The sequence below is a fragment of the Adiantum capillus-veneris genome, chromosome 5, assembly GCF_014529385.1.
Source record: "Adiantum capillus-veneris isolate H3 chromosome 5, ASM1452938v2, whole genome shotgun sequence".
In the NCBI taxonomy this organism is placed as follows: Eukaryota; Viridiplantae; Streptophyta; class Polypodiopsida; order Polypodiales; family Pteridaceae; genus Adiantum; species Adiantum capillus-veneris.
Window position 1 is genome coordinate 35,105,532 of NC_140935.1, and position 14,874 is coordinate 35,120,405.

Sequence of the window (14,874 nt, forward strand, 5' to 3'; positions counted from 1 at the left end):
AACCTAGGGCCCATGCATACCTAAGTTATTTCCTCTTTAGAAAAAAATCTCATTCATTTTTTTCTTTTTCTTTAAGAGTTTGTACATGAAACATAACCATCTACGTGGGGTTGGAGCGTTCATTCTTTTGTTCTTTCCCAAGTTAAGTACCTCCACCATTTGTTCTCATGGTTTCTCTTTTTTAGTCTAAAACATGAGCCTTAGGAGGTCCCCTGGAACCCTTTTTGTTTTTGGAGTGTAAAAGCAGGGGACCTCATTTTGTTTTTGGAGTGTAAAAGGTACTTCCTCAAGCCACTTTTCTTTGTGGCATGGGCAATGTGCTAAATAGGTCTTTCGATGGAGTACAACCCTTCAATGTGCCCCTTTCATTCTTGAACCATTTCACTCCAAACAATATTCCTTTCATCTCCTTTTGAGTTTATGAGAATTTTTTGAGTGCCAAGTCACATGGAGTTCGTCTTCTTTAAAGTGTGTGAATCCTTCTCTCAATAGACAAAGAATGGGATACAGGGAGGCATATATTGTTTGCATTTGCAAAAGGTTTTCATCATACATGTGTGGAGTAGCATGGCAAGTAGACATAAATCACTTCTATAAACATGCTTTAAATAGTTTCAAAAATAACTACACCGTTTGCCTCTACTATTGAAATGAACGCACAAAACAATGGTCCCGGTTTTTTGTATTTTTTCCAAACAAATTAAATTAGGCCAAATGTGGCACAAAAAACACTATGATCACATGTATATAAAACTTCTTTAAAATTTTGATCTTATTTGTAATTTTTTAAAATTATTGTTCTCTTATACTTTAAATTATCGAGGTAAGGTGTAACTTGAAATTTCAAAGTCTATTGTTTATTTTTTTTCTGTCAAAATGCTATTGATGTTTCATATGTTTTATGCAGGTGAAAAATAAAGGTGATCATTTTTTAGAAGCCGTGTAGCGGTAATAGATGCGACAGTTAGCACGATAATACTCACGGATATATATTTGCCAACATTATTGTGTTTATTACTGACAAACCATTATCATGCTATTACCTCACAAAGTTTTCTCTCTCCATTCCATTTGTTGATCCATGGAAATGTTAGCGGTTCTAGATTTGTCCTCTTATAGTGATAAGCAATCAAGTGTACGGCATGCATCAGCCAACCAGGTCACAAATCCAGACAGAAACTCGTGGTTGGAATATGGTAGATGTAGAGTGGGAGTGGGCAATGCAAGAAAAGACTAAGCAAGCTGCAATAGGCTCAAGCCACACTCAACAACACGAACCTCAGGCTAGGCAAACTCCCACTCACTATGATTCGAGCTGCAAGGCGGCTTGGAAAGATTAACATGTAAGTTATTTCTTATTGTGCATGTTTGGATAACAAAGTGTTTTAGCTTGTTAAACCTTCTTGATTGGCATTAACTTAGTAAAATATCACGTTGATCCATCCTATTAGAGAGACACAGAGTTCAATACTTGGTGATGGTTGTTGAAAAACCATCATATCTCTCACAAGAAATTTGATTAGAAGTCAGAATGCCACAAGCGGTAAGTGTATAAGACAATGAATATTACAGTGAAAGTATGATTTGGGTTATTGATTGAACTAAATTGTCTTTGGTTGGAATAGAGCCAAGGCGATCCAACATATGTAGCTCAGGATGAGGACAAGTACAAGGACGAGGATTAGGATAGATAGAGATTTGTTATGTAAACCTCCTTTACAAGTGTAGATGTGGCACCAAAAAAACTCTAATAATTTGTACATGAAACTTGTAATTCGTCAATTTGGCTTTATTTGTAATTATTCCAAAGCAATGTTCTATATTTGTAAAGGTAAAGTATGAGTTGTAATTTGAGTTTTTTATATTTTCAAAAAAATTGACATTTTATATGTGTTATGTAGGTCAAAAATAAAGATGCTCATTTGGGCCACCCAAAATTGGGTGGCCCAAATAAACATCTTTATTTTTGAAAATTCATGTAGTGATAATGAGCACGATACTAATGTTTGCCGTAATAAATAAAAATATTACCAAAATTTGTATCGCGATTATTATCAAATATCCATTGTTGCACCTTTTACCTCTTTTATTACCGCAGACGCAAAAAATTCTTTCTCCATTTTCCTTCGTTAAATCACGGCAATACTGACGGTTCTGGAGTTTTCCTCTTACAGTGTTCCTCACTCTTTTGTTGGATGGCTCACTCCGACTCTGCATCTGTCATATTGCCAATGCGATAATTCCTTCCTAGATTTGTGACCTGGTTGACCGTTGTGCATCGTATACTTGATTGTTGTTTTTGATAAATTCTTGATATACCCTTCTAACCACTATGTCAAGAAGCGCTCATTGGGGGTTTGATAAAAATCGAGCATGCAATGCTTCCTCAACATAGCATGCATGATTGGACAATCGGTCTCTGAATTTAATAAAAAATGATATTTTGAGTGTATAAGAATCTACAAGTGATGCCAAAATGCCCTCCATTTTCAGTACCAAAGTCAACCTCACCACCATACTTGACCTTGTAGTAGTATCCGTGCATGTCTGACATAGATAGTGTCATCATCCTCTATAGTTGGAGCGGCACACTTCAAAACCAATACAGGTGTCCCAAAAGCCATGCCACTCCGCATGTTACGGTGCTTGCTACCTTGGGACGAATACCACCACGCGCTGCTAGAAGACATCCACCAATCACTTGTGGATTGTCAACGAGGCTCAAGCAAAGCAAGAGTCCAATGGAGTGGTGTGGGTCCCTGTGATGCAAGGGAGGCAAGTTCCTGCGAGGTGGAATTGGGGTGGGTTGGTAAGAAGGAAGGGTAGAAGGAAATGCCATCGATGCAAGGCTCTAGACATATGGAATCCCTCCCTGACTCCCCCACGGTTTGGTTTGTTGTGAAAGGCCATAGACCACTAGGTGTAGTGGAGTGTAGCGGCTAAAAAATCCCTATTTCATAAAGATAGTACACACTACAAGTCCGGATCTACCATTGGCGGAGGAATATAAGTAGATTGACTGGCATCTCCATAGTTGTAAAGGGACCATACAGGGAGGAAGGGATGGGATTTATAGAGTGAGATAAAAAGAGAGAGGAAGAAAGTAGTTGGAGAAGTAGAGGTCTTGGCAAAGGGAGTGCGACTGCTAGAGGAGGAGATGGAGGAAGGGAAGGCAAATAGAGGAGATGGAGAAAGGGAGGGTGGATAGAGGAGGAGATGGAAAGAGGAGGAGAGGGGGGATGTTGGAGGAGGAGGTTGGGGAAGAGGAGAAAGGTAAGAGGAGGAAGCACATGGGTGGTAACAGGAGAAAGGAGAGGTAGGGAGGGCAAGCCCCCGAAAAAAAAAAGCTTTGCTCTGTTGAGCTCGCTTGAAGACTTGATGAAGAATGGAGTTTGTTCTTTGGCTATGGTTGTTGAAAAACTATAATATCTCATTTGACTCAGCAATCGGATTTGTAAGAGCAGTAAGAGTAGACAATGAATATTGTATCAATAGTTTTGAGTTACTGATTTATCTAAATAGTTTTGAGTTATCTAATTTATCTTTGGTTGTTATAGATTTAGAGCGATCAAACATATGTACCTCTAGACGAGGACGAAAAGAACAAGGAAGAGGACGTACTAGGATAGATAGATATTTTTTGTCTTCTTTTACAAGTGCAAATATGGCACAACAAATCCTCATGATTTGTATATAGAATGCATTTGAAATTTTGGCTTTATTTGTAATTAAATTTAAGCATTGTTCTTTTGTGTTTCAAATTATAAAGGTAAGGTGTGACTTGTAATTTCAAAGTTTATTATTATTTTTTGTACAATTTTAAAAATGCAATTGATATTTGATATGTTTTATTCAAGTCAAAAATAAAGATGCTCATTTGGGCCACCCAATTTGAATGAGTGTCTTTATTTTTTAAAAGCCATGTAGCCGCAATATATGCGATAATAGTGACAGTAACTAACACGGTAATAGTTACAGATATATATTTGTATCTATTGACGTGTATATTGCTGAAAAAAGACTACCACGTGCTTTGTTGTAGCTATTACTACTTACACAAATCTTTCTCTTTCTATTTTCCTTTGTGAATCTATGGCAAAGCTAGTGGTTTTGGACTTACACTCTTATGGTGACATAGGACACCATTCAAAAATTGGAAATGGGAGTCAATAAAAACATCTAGCTATCAACAATAATTGATGAAAGGTGACTTCCAATTGGCTATGAGGATGTAGAGACTAGATTTGGAGGGTGGCTCAACCACCTTCCAAGCTAGAGGCTTGTTTACTTCCACAAGAAAAATTAAATAGAAGATGGAGGAGACACTTTTTCTACAGGCCCTCTCAAGGTTCTATTCACATTTTGGGGTGGTGCTTCCTCAAGACTAAGTGATGTTGGCATTAAATAAGACAAAAGGTGGGGGGAGAAAAGGGATACATGGCCCAAAAATGGCGCATGAATCTTGGGAGCACTCCCATCGTTGATGGTTTATAAAAAGTAAACGTGGCCTAAACAAAACATGGACTATCACGCATCCCATGTTTCATTTTTTAATGGATTTTGGAATGACCATTGGGTACAAACGTGCGAGGTGTATGCATGATAAGGTGTACCCACTTTCAGGAGTCACCCCCAACAGAATTATCAAAAAATAGTATGTGCTTTGACACTACTATGTGTATTTGGCTTGCTTGCACATACTTTGAAGATGCAAGATTTGGTGGCCACACAAAACACATAGTGTTAAACGCTATGGAAAGTTTCGCTCTTCAATTTTCCAAACCAAATTGAAAATTCAAGTGTGCAAGGACTACTCAGGTTCAGTCTGTCATGCCCTATCACAACATTGTGACCTTGATGAACAAATGTATGTATCTTTATATCAACTTCTCTGCTTAACCTTACCTTTTGCACATCAATTATTTGCTTGACAAGAAATTTAACTTGATTTTTTGATAATTTTTTGGGTCTCTATGTAATTATCATTTATTTTTCTTTGCTGGAATCACTATTTAGAAAAGTCATAGTTTTGTACACTAGATATTTAATGATGTATAGATTATTATGCAAGATCCAAAGATCATTTGATAGATTATGACCCAAAGAATGTGACTATGCAAAAAGGAAAAAATCTTTAAAGGTTCATTTTCTTTTAGATCTAGCTCAGAAACTAACAAAGACTATCGAGAGGATCTTGAGAGAGTTTTTAAAAAAATTCTAATAAATAATATACATTGCCACTCAATTTGATTTTCATGTATCTTATGACTCTTAACATAACGTCCAAAAAAAAAATTTGAGTCAATTTGAGTTAGAGAAAGGCACTTTTTTACTATTTTGACACTTGCACAACTCATTTAAGGTGTGCCTCCTTAGGCTTAGTAAAGTGCCAAGCCTGGAAATTTTGATATTTGTCCATATACCATGGTTTAGTCTCTCTCTCTCTCTCTCTCTCTCAATCCTACTTGTCTATTCCATCTCATACAAGGAGACCGCCACATCACCAAAAGTCCATGTCATTACCCCATCTCACCTTCCACATCATCATAGTCAACAGTTTGACCTTATAATTGGCTTGCCACATCACCTTAACTGCCACCTCATCCACCACCCTCAAGTGTCACCTTGTATGTCACCTCACTTTAGATGCCATGTCATCCACCACCTCACATGCCTGAGGAGTCCACTATGTAAAACTTGCATATAGAACTTGTGAACAAGAGATATTTAAATAATCCCTTACCTGTATATTTTCAAGTATTATACGTATTCATTATGTATGCATGTTTGTTAAAAAAATAGCCCTTATGTATGAAAATTTCCACTTTTTCAATTAAAAAACTATTTATGTAAGTACATTTTTCTATAAATGTACCTAACTATAAATCCCTTATTTTGTTTGCATGTGCTATCTTACATAGTTCCTACTAGACACCTCGGGCTCACATGCCACTTGTCTGTGGTGCTTGCATGGCTCACCACATCACTTGCTACATCACAAGCCACTAAGCATGCCACATCACCAACTTTCCAACTCACCATCTACCTTTTGCCACCTAAACATTCCATGTCACCATTTTGACATGTCATTATATGTTGACATGGTAGATGAGGAGGATCCCATCCGCTGCGTCATCTTACCATCTATGCAGTCCATGTTATCAACTATCCACACCACCCTGCGACATAGACGACCATGTCATCCATGCATGGCCACCTCAAGAGCCACATCATTTGTTAACTTTGATAAATTATTGCAAATGAATAAAAAATAAAGATGATCTAGCATAATTATTAAAGTGTCACTTGAAGTAAATTAATTCTTATTTATTTATTTTATAATAGAAAAAATACCAAAATATCCCTCAAATTTGTGAAAATTTCCAACATACCCCGCAGATTTCAAAGATTCTCACAAATTCCCAAAATGTCCTTCAAAATTTTTCAAAATTCCCAAAATACCCTTGGTTGTGAGAGTAAATTTCTCCAAAAGTAAAAATTTTTATAGCTTCTCATAAGAAGAGTAATTGTCTATCATACAAGATGCTAAAACTAGAATTTCAATTGGCTATGTAGGCTTTGGAGATAAATTGCTTCATAATTTTTAACCATAATTGCCTATTTGTGACAAATTACATGCTAAGCACTCAAAAATAGATCTTGGTTGTCAAACAAGAATAAAGATAAGAAAATATTCAAGAATCTAACCAAAATAAATACAATAGTATTTTAGGAATTTTTAAAATTTGAGGGGTGTTTTGGAAGTTTTTGCAAATTAGAGGGATATTTTGGTAATTTCTCCTTTTTAATATTATAACCTTTTATCAAAATTATCTTTATTTAAATTATCATTGGACGAGAGCTTAAACGTCATGATTTTGTTTTTAAAAATCACTTTACTTATGTCATATAACTCAAGAGATCATTTATATTTTATGTAAATTAATTTTCTATAGTTTGATTGGTGTGATCTTATCAGGATTTACACCTTTTTAGATTACATTAGGGAGCAAATATATATAAACCCTTTGAGTTCACTTCGTTTAAGCATCTGAGCGTGAGCGAGTTTTGGAGCCTTTACGCCTTTTTGATTCAATCACTAACTGTTTTAACACTCATTTTCCTTTAGCTAAGCATAGGTTCATAGTCACTAAGTCTCAAAATCATGATAGACATCACAAAAACCCCATCTACAAAGTTCGAGATGCAGAGGTGATTTCTCTCACGAAAGAAAATTGATGGAAAGCCTAGGAATGCAAGCAATTCTCTAGAGCAAGACTACATGAGGATGTGCCACAAAAGCCCATTACTTTGCCTAGGATCAAGGATTTTGGGGATGTTCATGTGCATGTATCATCATATGAATGTGATGCTTCTTCTCTTCCTCTATTGCCTAGCTATTCTCCTTTCCTTGATTTATGTATCATTGGCCTCATCCTCTACAATCCCACCAGGAGACGTGACACCTGTTGGCAAGCTGGCACACCCCCCACAGTAGATGCCTTTGGCAAGCCTCTCATGATATCTCCAGTTATAGAGCATTTCAGTATTCCATCGATGCAGCACAGTTGCCTCATTTCTTTGAGGTGATCTCCCTTGCGTGCTCTTGGAGCACCCTCTGGAGTTGGCATGGAGGCATGTGTGGACCCTACTTTAGCTAATTCATAGCCTGGTCCTTCAAACTTAGCGCGCCTGGAGCCAAATATCATGGAGGCATCATTGTGGAGACCTACTTTATCGATATTGATCTTCCCTCATGTACTCACGTGGATGAGCATTTGTTGAAAAACCCTTGTGCCATTGAGGTCCGTACTCTGAGGACTTGTTGGGCTACAGTGATAGTTGTAGATACTGTCAAGTGCTCTTACATTGCTCTATCTTGGCAGGTCTATAGGGATGCACTTGTAGCTCATCACACACACCCACAACGGTGGCATCTACATTTGTCATAGGTATTTCTTGGGCCTCTTCTTGTGTGTTGTGTATTCGTCGGTCCACCTTGAATGTTGGTTGTCTCAGGAGATAGTGACTTGATTTGGGACATAGTGAGGATCTTTGGGCAAGTAGTGGGTGTGCTCCACGATGCTCACACATGATGGAGCTCATAGGATGGTGTTGGGAGGAGAATTTCGGTGCCTTGCCATAATTCAAAAAGGCAACTTGACATAGGATTGGCTGTAAGCAATACATAGAGCATGGTGCTATGATTCTAGAGATTACACAAAGCCGACTCTTTCATGCATTCCAAGATGCCCACCCCAAGATCACCATTGGTGAGTACTCCTTCGAGTCTTGCAAGTCTTGGTACTTGTGAAAGACATGTTGTTGCAGATACCATGTGCAATTTCAGATGATGCAGGATGTGTTCCCCACTCTTGTGTTGAATAGGTCCCAATGGGACGACGAGACTTCATCCACTCTTTGTTGTGTGCTCATGTGGATGCGGCCTCCTACCATCAGATGTTGTGTGTGGAGTACAAGTGTACCCAATGTGTGGATCTTTCAAGACTTACACCCATCCTAGGTGATGGTGATGCAATTGACATGGTTACATGGAAGCAGTATGACTACCAGGCATACAAAGGGTTTTGAGGTGGCACATTTCATAGGTTGCATCTTTCATCTCATAGTGCACCACGTCCCTTCTTCATGCATGCTTTTAGGTCCTCCGTTTTGTAAGGACATGGGTCCTATGGGCAAGGCCACCGACATGGCCAGACAGTGTGTATGCTAGGGGGAGGACAAAAACGATTCTTAAGTGCGAAGACATTCTCCCATGTAGAACCTTCTTCAGGTCTATCTAGCCATTTTACCAACACCTGTCGTCTGACATGATGTCTAGTGCAAAGCTCATGAGAACAAGGAAGCATTCAATCATCGGGTGTTATGCTACTCACACACACATAGATATATTCATACATACATGATCTTTTTCTCTCTCTACGTCTCTATTTCTCTCTCTCACCACCTAGTCTTTACCTAATCTACATGTCCCTTTTTACACATTAACATTACCTAATCTAAGCATTTCTACTTCTCTACCTAATCAAAGTAGATAGAAAAGGCGTAGAAAGAGAGGTAGAATAGGTGTAGACTAGGTGCATAGAGAGAGGTAGGGATATTTCTATATCTATCTTTCTACCTCTCTTTCTATGCTTATTCTACACACTTATATTTCTCTACCTAATCAAGGTAGAGAGAGGACATTCAAAGAAGTAGACCAGGTGTAGATTAGGTGTATAGAGAGAGGTATATATATTTTGATCCACAGTTTGTCTACCACTCTTTGTACACCTAAGCTACATCTATTCTACAAAGAGGTATATTAAGCTCTCACATATATACACACACATATATCTACATACACACACACACTCTCACATAAATACATATATATACAAAGTCACATAGATATGTGTGTGTGTGTGTGTGTGTGTGTATATATATATATATATATATATATATATATATATATATATGTATGTATGTACACATATATTATTAGACCTAAGTAGAGGCTAGTAGTGCCAATATTCTAGTGGCACCTCTTCAGATGTCATCACAATCTAAATTGTGGTAAAAGCAAGGGTACGTTGTGGTAATCCATACATGAGTGGATCAAGGACCTACTCCCTCCCTCCCTCTCTCTCTCTCTCTCTCTCTCCAATTGCTCTCAGCCTCAAACGCTCCATCCACATCCTCCCAGCCCGCAATAGATTGCAGGCCTGTTGAGATCGATTACGTGGTTGCTGCTGGAATACTACAGGAGACACCCTTTGATGGCGAGGTTGCAACAGGCCGTCTCGTTGATGAGCCTACGGATGGCACAACTGTGCTATACAAGCAGTTGTTCGCAAAGGCTCTGGGAGCAACGCAAAACCTCTGCCTTCGTGCCTTTCAACGCCAAATTAGGCCGCCTCCTATAGAGAGTAGAGAGATAGCGATGAGCGATAGCACGGCCTCAGGATGGTGGAAGAGTGATGACGTTGTTGCCTCTTGCCCTATTCAGGCACATGTAGAGGAGAGTGATGCGTTGCCTCCTCCTACCTAATCAGGTCGCATGTGGAACGTGAGCCATCCAAAAAAGTGCATGCCAAGCCAATAATAGCCTACACACACACATAAAGGTGGGAGATAAAAATTATGCTTCCAAATCTCTCTCTCTCTCTCTCTCTCTCTCTCTCTCTCTAGGACCTCCTTGGTTGTGATACCGGTGAAAGAACCCTAGGAGATAAGTGTAGGATCCTCCTCTCTACCGCCCTATTTATAGGGGAAGCCTAGCCCGTAGCCCCCGTTCCCCAACGGATCCCCTGTCCGCACTGTCTATCCTGGCCCATGGCCGAGATCCATGACCTCCCTAGGGTGGGCCGTGCCCATAGGATCATTGTCCTGACACCAACCCTACGTAAAGCCGAGAGTAGCTCACTTGCACAATAACTGTGTGGTACAAACCATTGAATAACCAGAGATTCATAGAATCCTTGACTAGAATTTGCGTATGTAGTCTAAAATGCAATCTGCATATTCATACAATGTCTTTGAGTGTCAAACCCGGGTAACCATTTCTCAAGAGACTCCGTGAGAGCAAAAACTTACTCTCGATGCACTCTCACTCACTCTCGGTGGTCGAGAGCATGTGTGCATGTACAATACCTGCTAATGATTGATGATGTCATGGTAGACGATGTGATGATGTTGTAGCGTTGTTGAAGTGCTCTGCAATGATCTGTCAGAGCTCTGGAAGAGAGTAGTCAAGATGTGCGCTCCAGAATGGTCCATCGGAGTTTCCTGACGACAGGTCGTTGAGGTGTCATCAAGAAATTACCTCAGCGGGGTCAATATATGTGGTTATCAAGAAGAGAGCACTTCGGAATGGTCCCTCGGAGCTATGGATCATGTCGATCGTTGAAATGTTTTTTGACCAATTTGTCCTGATTTTCTGGTGATGTTGGAGAGAAGATTGACGGGCCATGTGCATATTCTAGTGATGCTGGAGAGAAGATTGACGGGCCATGTGCATATTCTAGCTCACTTTTGAGGCGAATAATATAGTCAAATATTGATTTTGTGGAAATGATTATTATATTGTGAGTAAGGTGCGAAATACCCTATACTACTGGCTACACTTAAATTAAATCTATTACTTCCTAAAATCCTCCGGATGGTACCCCTTTCCACGTCAGCTCCCCTCAGAAAAAAATCCACGTCAGACCCTCGTCTCCCATCTCCTCTGTCGTCCTCCCTTGTCACGCTCCTCTGTTGACTCTACCTCAACCCCCTCCTCCTGCCTCAGTCCCCTCTCACCTCTCCTCGCCTGGAACCTGAGAGGTACAGAGAGAGTGTGCGCAGACAGTCTACCACGCCAGGATGCAGTCCGACTGTCCGTGTGACATCCCTCTGCGCGTAGACTGTTTTGGACAAACCTCTCTCCCGCACACACGCGCGCGCGCGTGCACACACACACACACACACACACACACACACACACACACAGAGAGAGAGAGAGAGAGAGAGAGAGAGAGAGAGAGAGAATCGCCTCCCCTGCTCTCGTGCCGCGTCTCAAAAACTCGTTGAGGCAGGCCTACAAAATACTGTCTGCCACTCCTTGCCTCCTCATCACTCAGCTCAGCTTACCCTCCTGCTCCTCCTCGCCTGCAAACGACAGAGCCTCAGTTTCCTTCGCCTTGCCCCTCCTTTGTACCCCCAAATGAGGGAGGTCACCAAAAGCCAACTGGCATGCCTTCCATTTGGCCCCATCTCGATGAGCCTCCAACTACGCACCGCCTACTACGAGAGAGAGAGAGAGAGAGAGGGAGAGATGCTTCTGGAACTTGCACTACTCGACCATACAGGCCTCCACTTTCCTTTCGGCTTAAATAACCATTTGATTCTTAATTTCCATGAATTTTTCAAAATCGGGGACACATACTAAAGCCAACAAGTAATAATAATTTAACACACACACACACACATGCGGAGAGCGAAGTATTCTGTGTGTGTGTGTATGTGTGTGTGTGTGTGGCGACGGCATGGAAGGAACTTGAAATCGGATAGCTGCGAGTTTGGGAAGGATCATATATTTCAGGGTTTCATTGTGCTTAGCCATGTGGACAGGTGCGGGCGGTTGATTCCCTTGACTATCCCATCATACTTAGGCTGGGTTTAGACGAGCTTGACGGAAGAGGGCTGCATTTTTGCTTCCGTTAGACCTTGTACTCACATGATGGGGAGGAAGAGCATCAAAAAGGAAAAGGATTCGTGGGTAGCACGCGCCAAGATAAAATCTGAATGGTTGGGTCCGAGGTCAGACCTTACGTGCTGGAATCTACAGGCCCTTTCGGGCGGAAGCTTTTTTTTTTTTGGGGGGGGGGGGGGGGGGGGGGGGGGGGGTTCCGGCCAAGTTGTGGTGTGTCCGCAAGGCATCTTTCAAAGTGTTATTTAATCTCGTTGTGCCACGGAAGCAAAACTCCCCTTTAAGTTCCTCATTCCGCCGCCTCGTGTGAAGCGAGCCGTATACCTAAAGGAGGCCGCTCCTCAAGAGTATTCCACAAGCTCCAGCCTCCACTTGATCTCAGCCTCAACATTCCATCCACATCCCCATCATGGATATCATTTGAGAAACTTGCCCATTAGCCTACTAGGCTACCTCCTGCAAGAAAGTTTTACAGGAAAGTAATAAAGCTGAGGAGGAGGGAGAGCTTTTGCATTGGCCTACACTGCAGCTGCTCCAGTTGCAATGGAGTCGTTGTGTGAAGCTGAGTACAAGCTGTCGGGATGCAAGAGCTTGACTGATTTCATCTCCTGCCCGGCCTTCTGCCATGGCGTGCAGCGCGCCTACGTGGGCGACGACGTCTCTTGGGGTTCTCACGCCTCCATCTCCGCAGCAGCAGTAGCAGCAGGTGAGCTTCCTGCCCTTGCAAACCTCCAGTTCTCCCTCAGAAATCTCCGAGCGCGAGAAGAGGCTGGTAGCTTGCCCCTCTTCTTGCACGCCCTGCCTACCTCTATCCCCTCCTGTAAGCACTTGGAGCTGTGGGGCGTTGGCATCTCCTCGCTACATGAGCTCGACGCTCTCTGTCGCGGCATTGCCTCCCCTCTTTGCACCTTGGAGTCCCTTCATCTAGATGTTCAGCCGAAGCGCCTCGTAGGAGATGCCCTTTCGAGCAACGTCTCCATCCTCAGCCTCACCATCATCTCAGCGCTCTGCCCTGAAGACCGCTGGATGCCATGTTCTGTCAACGACCTTCATGTGAAACTAGTAGGAGATGACACCCTTGATGTGTTGCATAGTGTGTTCTCTGCTCTTGCAGACAACTCTCTAGCCCTCATTAGCATGTCCTTAACTGGTTCTTACGACGTATTAAAGGAAATCGATGCATCCAGCTTCACGCAGCCAATAATGTTAGAGTCAGAAAAGCTGCTAGGCCTTTTGCTGTTTACAAACACCACCCTCACAAGCGTGCATCTCTATGACCTGGTGATGCCATTGGAAGCATTCCAAATGCTGTTCATATCACTTGCCCAAAACGCCAAACTGACGAGCTTTTCTTTGATTGTCTATCCATGCCTACCTGGTGAAGTAGTTTGTAAGCTCTTTGCTTCCTTGGAGAATAATCGTCATCTGGCTTCTTTAGATCTATCTTATAATTGTGGGGAAGATTGGCCTAGTGCAAGCTCAGTGCTTGATAGATTGCGGATCAATGGCATCCTCTCGGATTTTTCTTGCGACGAGTCACCACTTGATGATGAACTTTACGAAGAGGAGAATTCTGATGGTGTCACTTGGGAAGCCTTGTCTGCCCAGCTTGCAATCAATAGCAAGAACATGGGGCAGTCTAAAGCATCAGAGCCCGGCCCTTAAGTAGTGTAGTTAAAAGTCTGTAAATCTTGTATTTGTGAGCGGTATGTTACATGATTGCCATATATGTCTTTGTTTTGTATTATTGCGATAATCTATACTTGTAATTTGACTGCAGCAGGTATTGAGGTTGGCCATGTGGGACAGTTCCAGTAAAGAGAACAAATGATCTATAATTGCGGTTTATTCACGGAGTTATAGTGGGATTTTGAGTTTCAGGTTTGGAGGCTGCATTGGTGTTGGAACCGAGGGGCTGAATTGATGTCATTTTGATGTTGAGTTTGAGAATTGGGTTCCATCTTTCTTCGGTTCAGTATCATGCTTTTGGGCTTTAAAGTAGTTCAAAGAAGTGACCGTTTGAATGATTTAGAAGTGAATGCTCAGTATAATCAGAGTGTTTATTCAGGAGGCTGCCTATGTGTGAATATGCTGGAGCTCTGATGAGAAGCTTGCTGAGTGAACACTTTATGTACATCTGCAAGGGAACCACAGTGCGTCCAAGGAAAAGATCTCTCTCATCAACCGTTTCATGGTGACCTCAACATGTTTTTTACAAATGTACTTAGAAAGATGTGGATGCACTCTGATACACTCGCTTACACTTGAGTTCCGTCTGTAGCACATTGCCCTTGGCCACAATCATGCTCGATGTAACTGTGCTATCAGTGTGGTGCCTGCGTTTAGGTCTGAAGCCAAGAGGTCATCAAACACAGCCTGAGCTTGTACAAAGTCATTCTTAGCATAAACACCTGAGCCTTAAACAGGAGAGATTCCATCAAGCTGAGCTGAATTTGGCATAAGCAATCGAGAGCATGGCAGGCCGCCGGCCCCCTTTCCTAGCTCAGCATCGAGCTAAGAATCTGAGAGCAGACAGAATGCTGAATTCTGTGAGCATTTTGCTAGGCCACACAAGTCTCACCGTATCTCATGTCTTACAGCACACTTACATTTCCTCAAGTGTAGTGCAACATCTTGCAGAAGTTGGGCACGGGGCATGGTATCTTGCATGTGTGTGTAAG

At 41.6% G+C, this 14,874-nt stretch overlaps 1 protein-coding gene across 1 annotated transcript; it reads left to right on the plus strand.

The window, feature by feature from the left end:
• The first annotated feature begins 12,512 nt into the window (after window positions 1-12,512).
• On the plus strand, window positions 12,513-13,972 carry LOC147457131 (uncharacterized). Its single transcript, XM_086513529.1, has one exon. It carries the CDS (start codon window positions 12,737-12,739, stop codon window positions 13,856-13,858), a length of 1,122 nt encoding a protein of 373 aa, XP_086369655.1. The 5' UTR covers window positions 12,513-12,736; the 3' UTR covers window positions 13,859-13,972.
• Window positions 13,973-14,874: the final 902 nt, after the last annotated feature.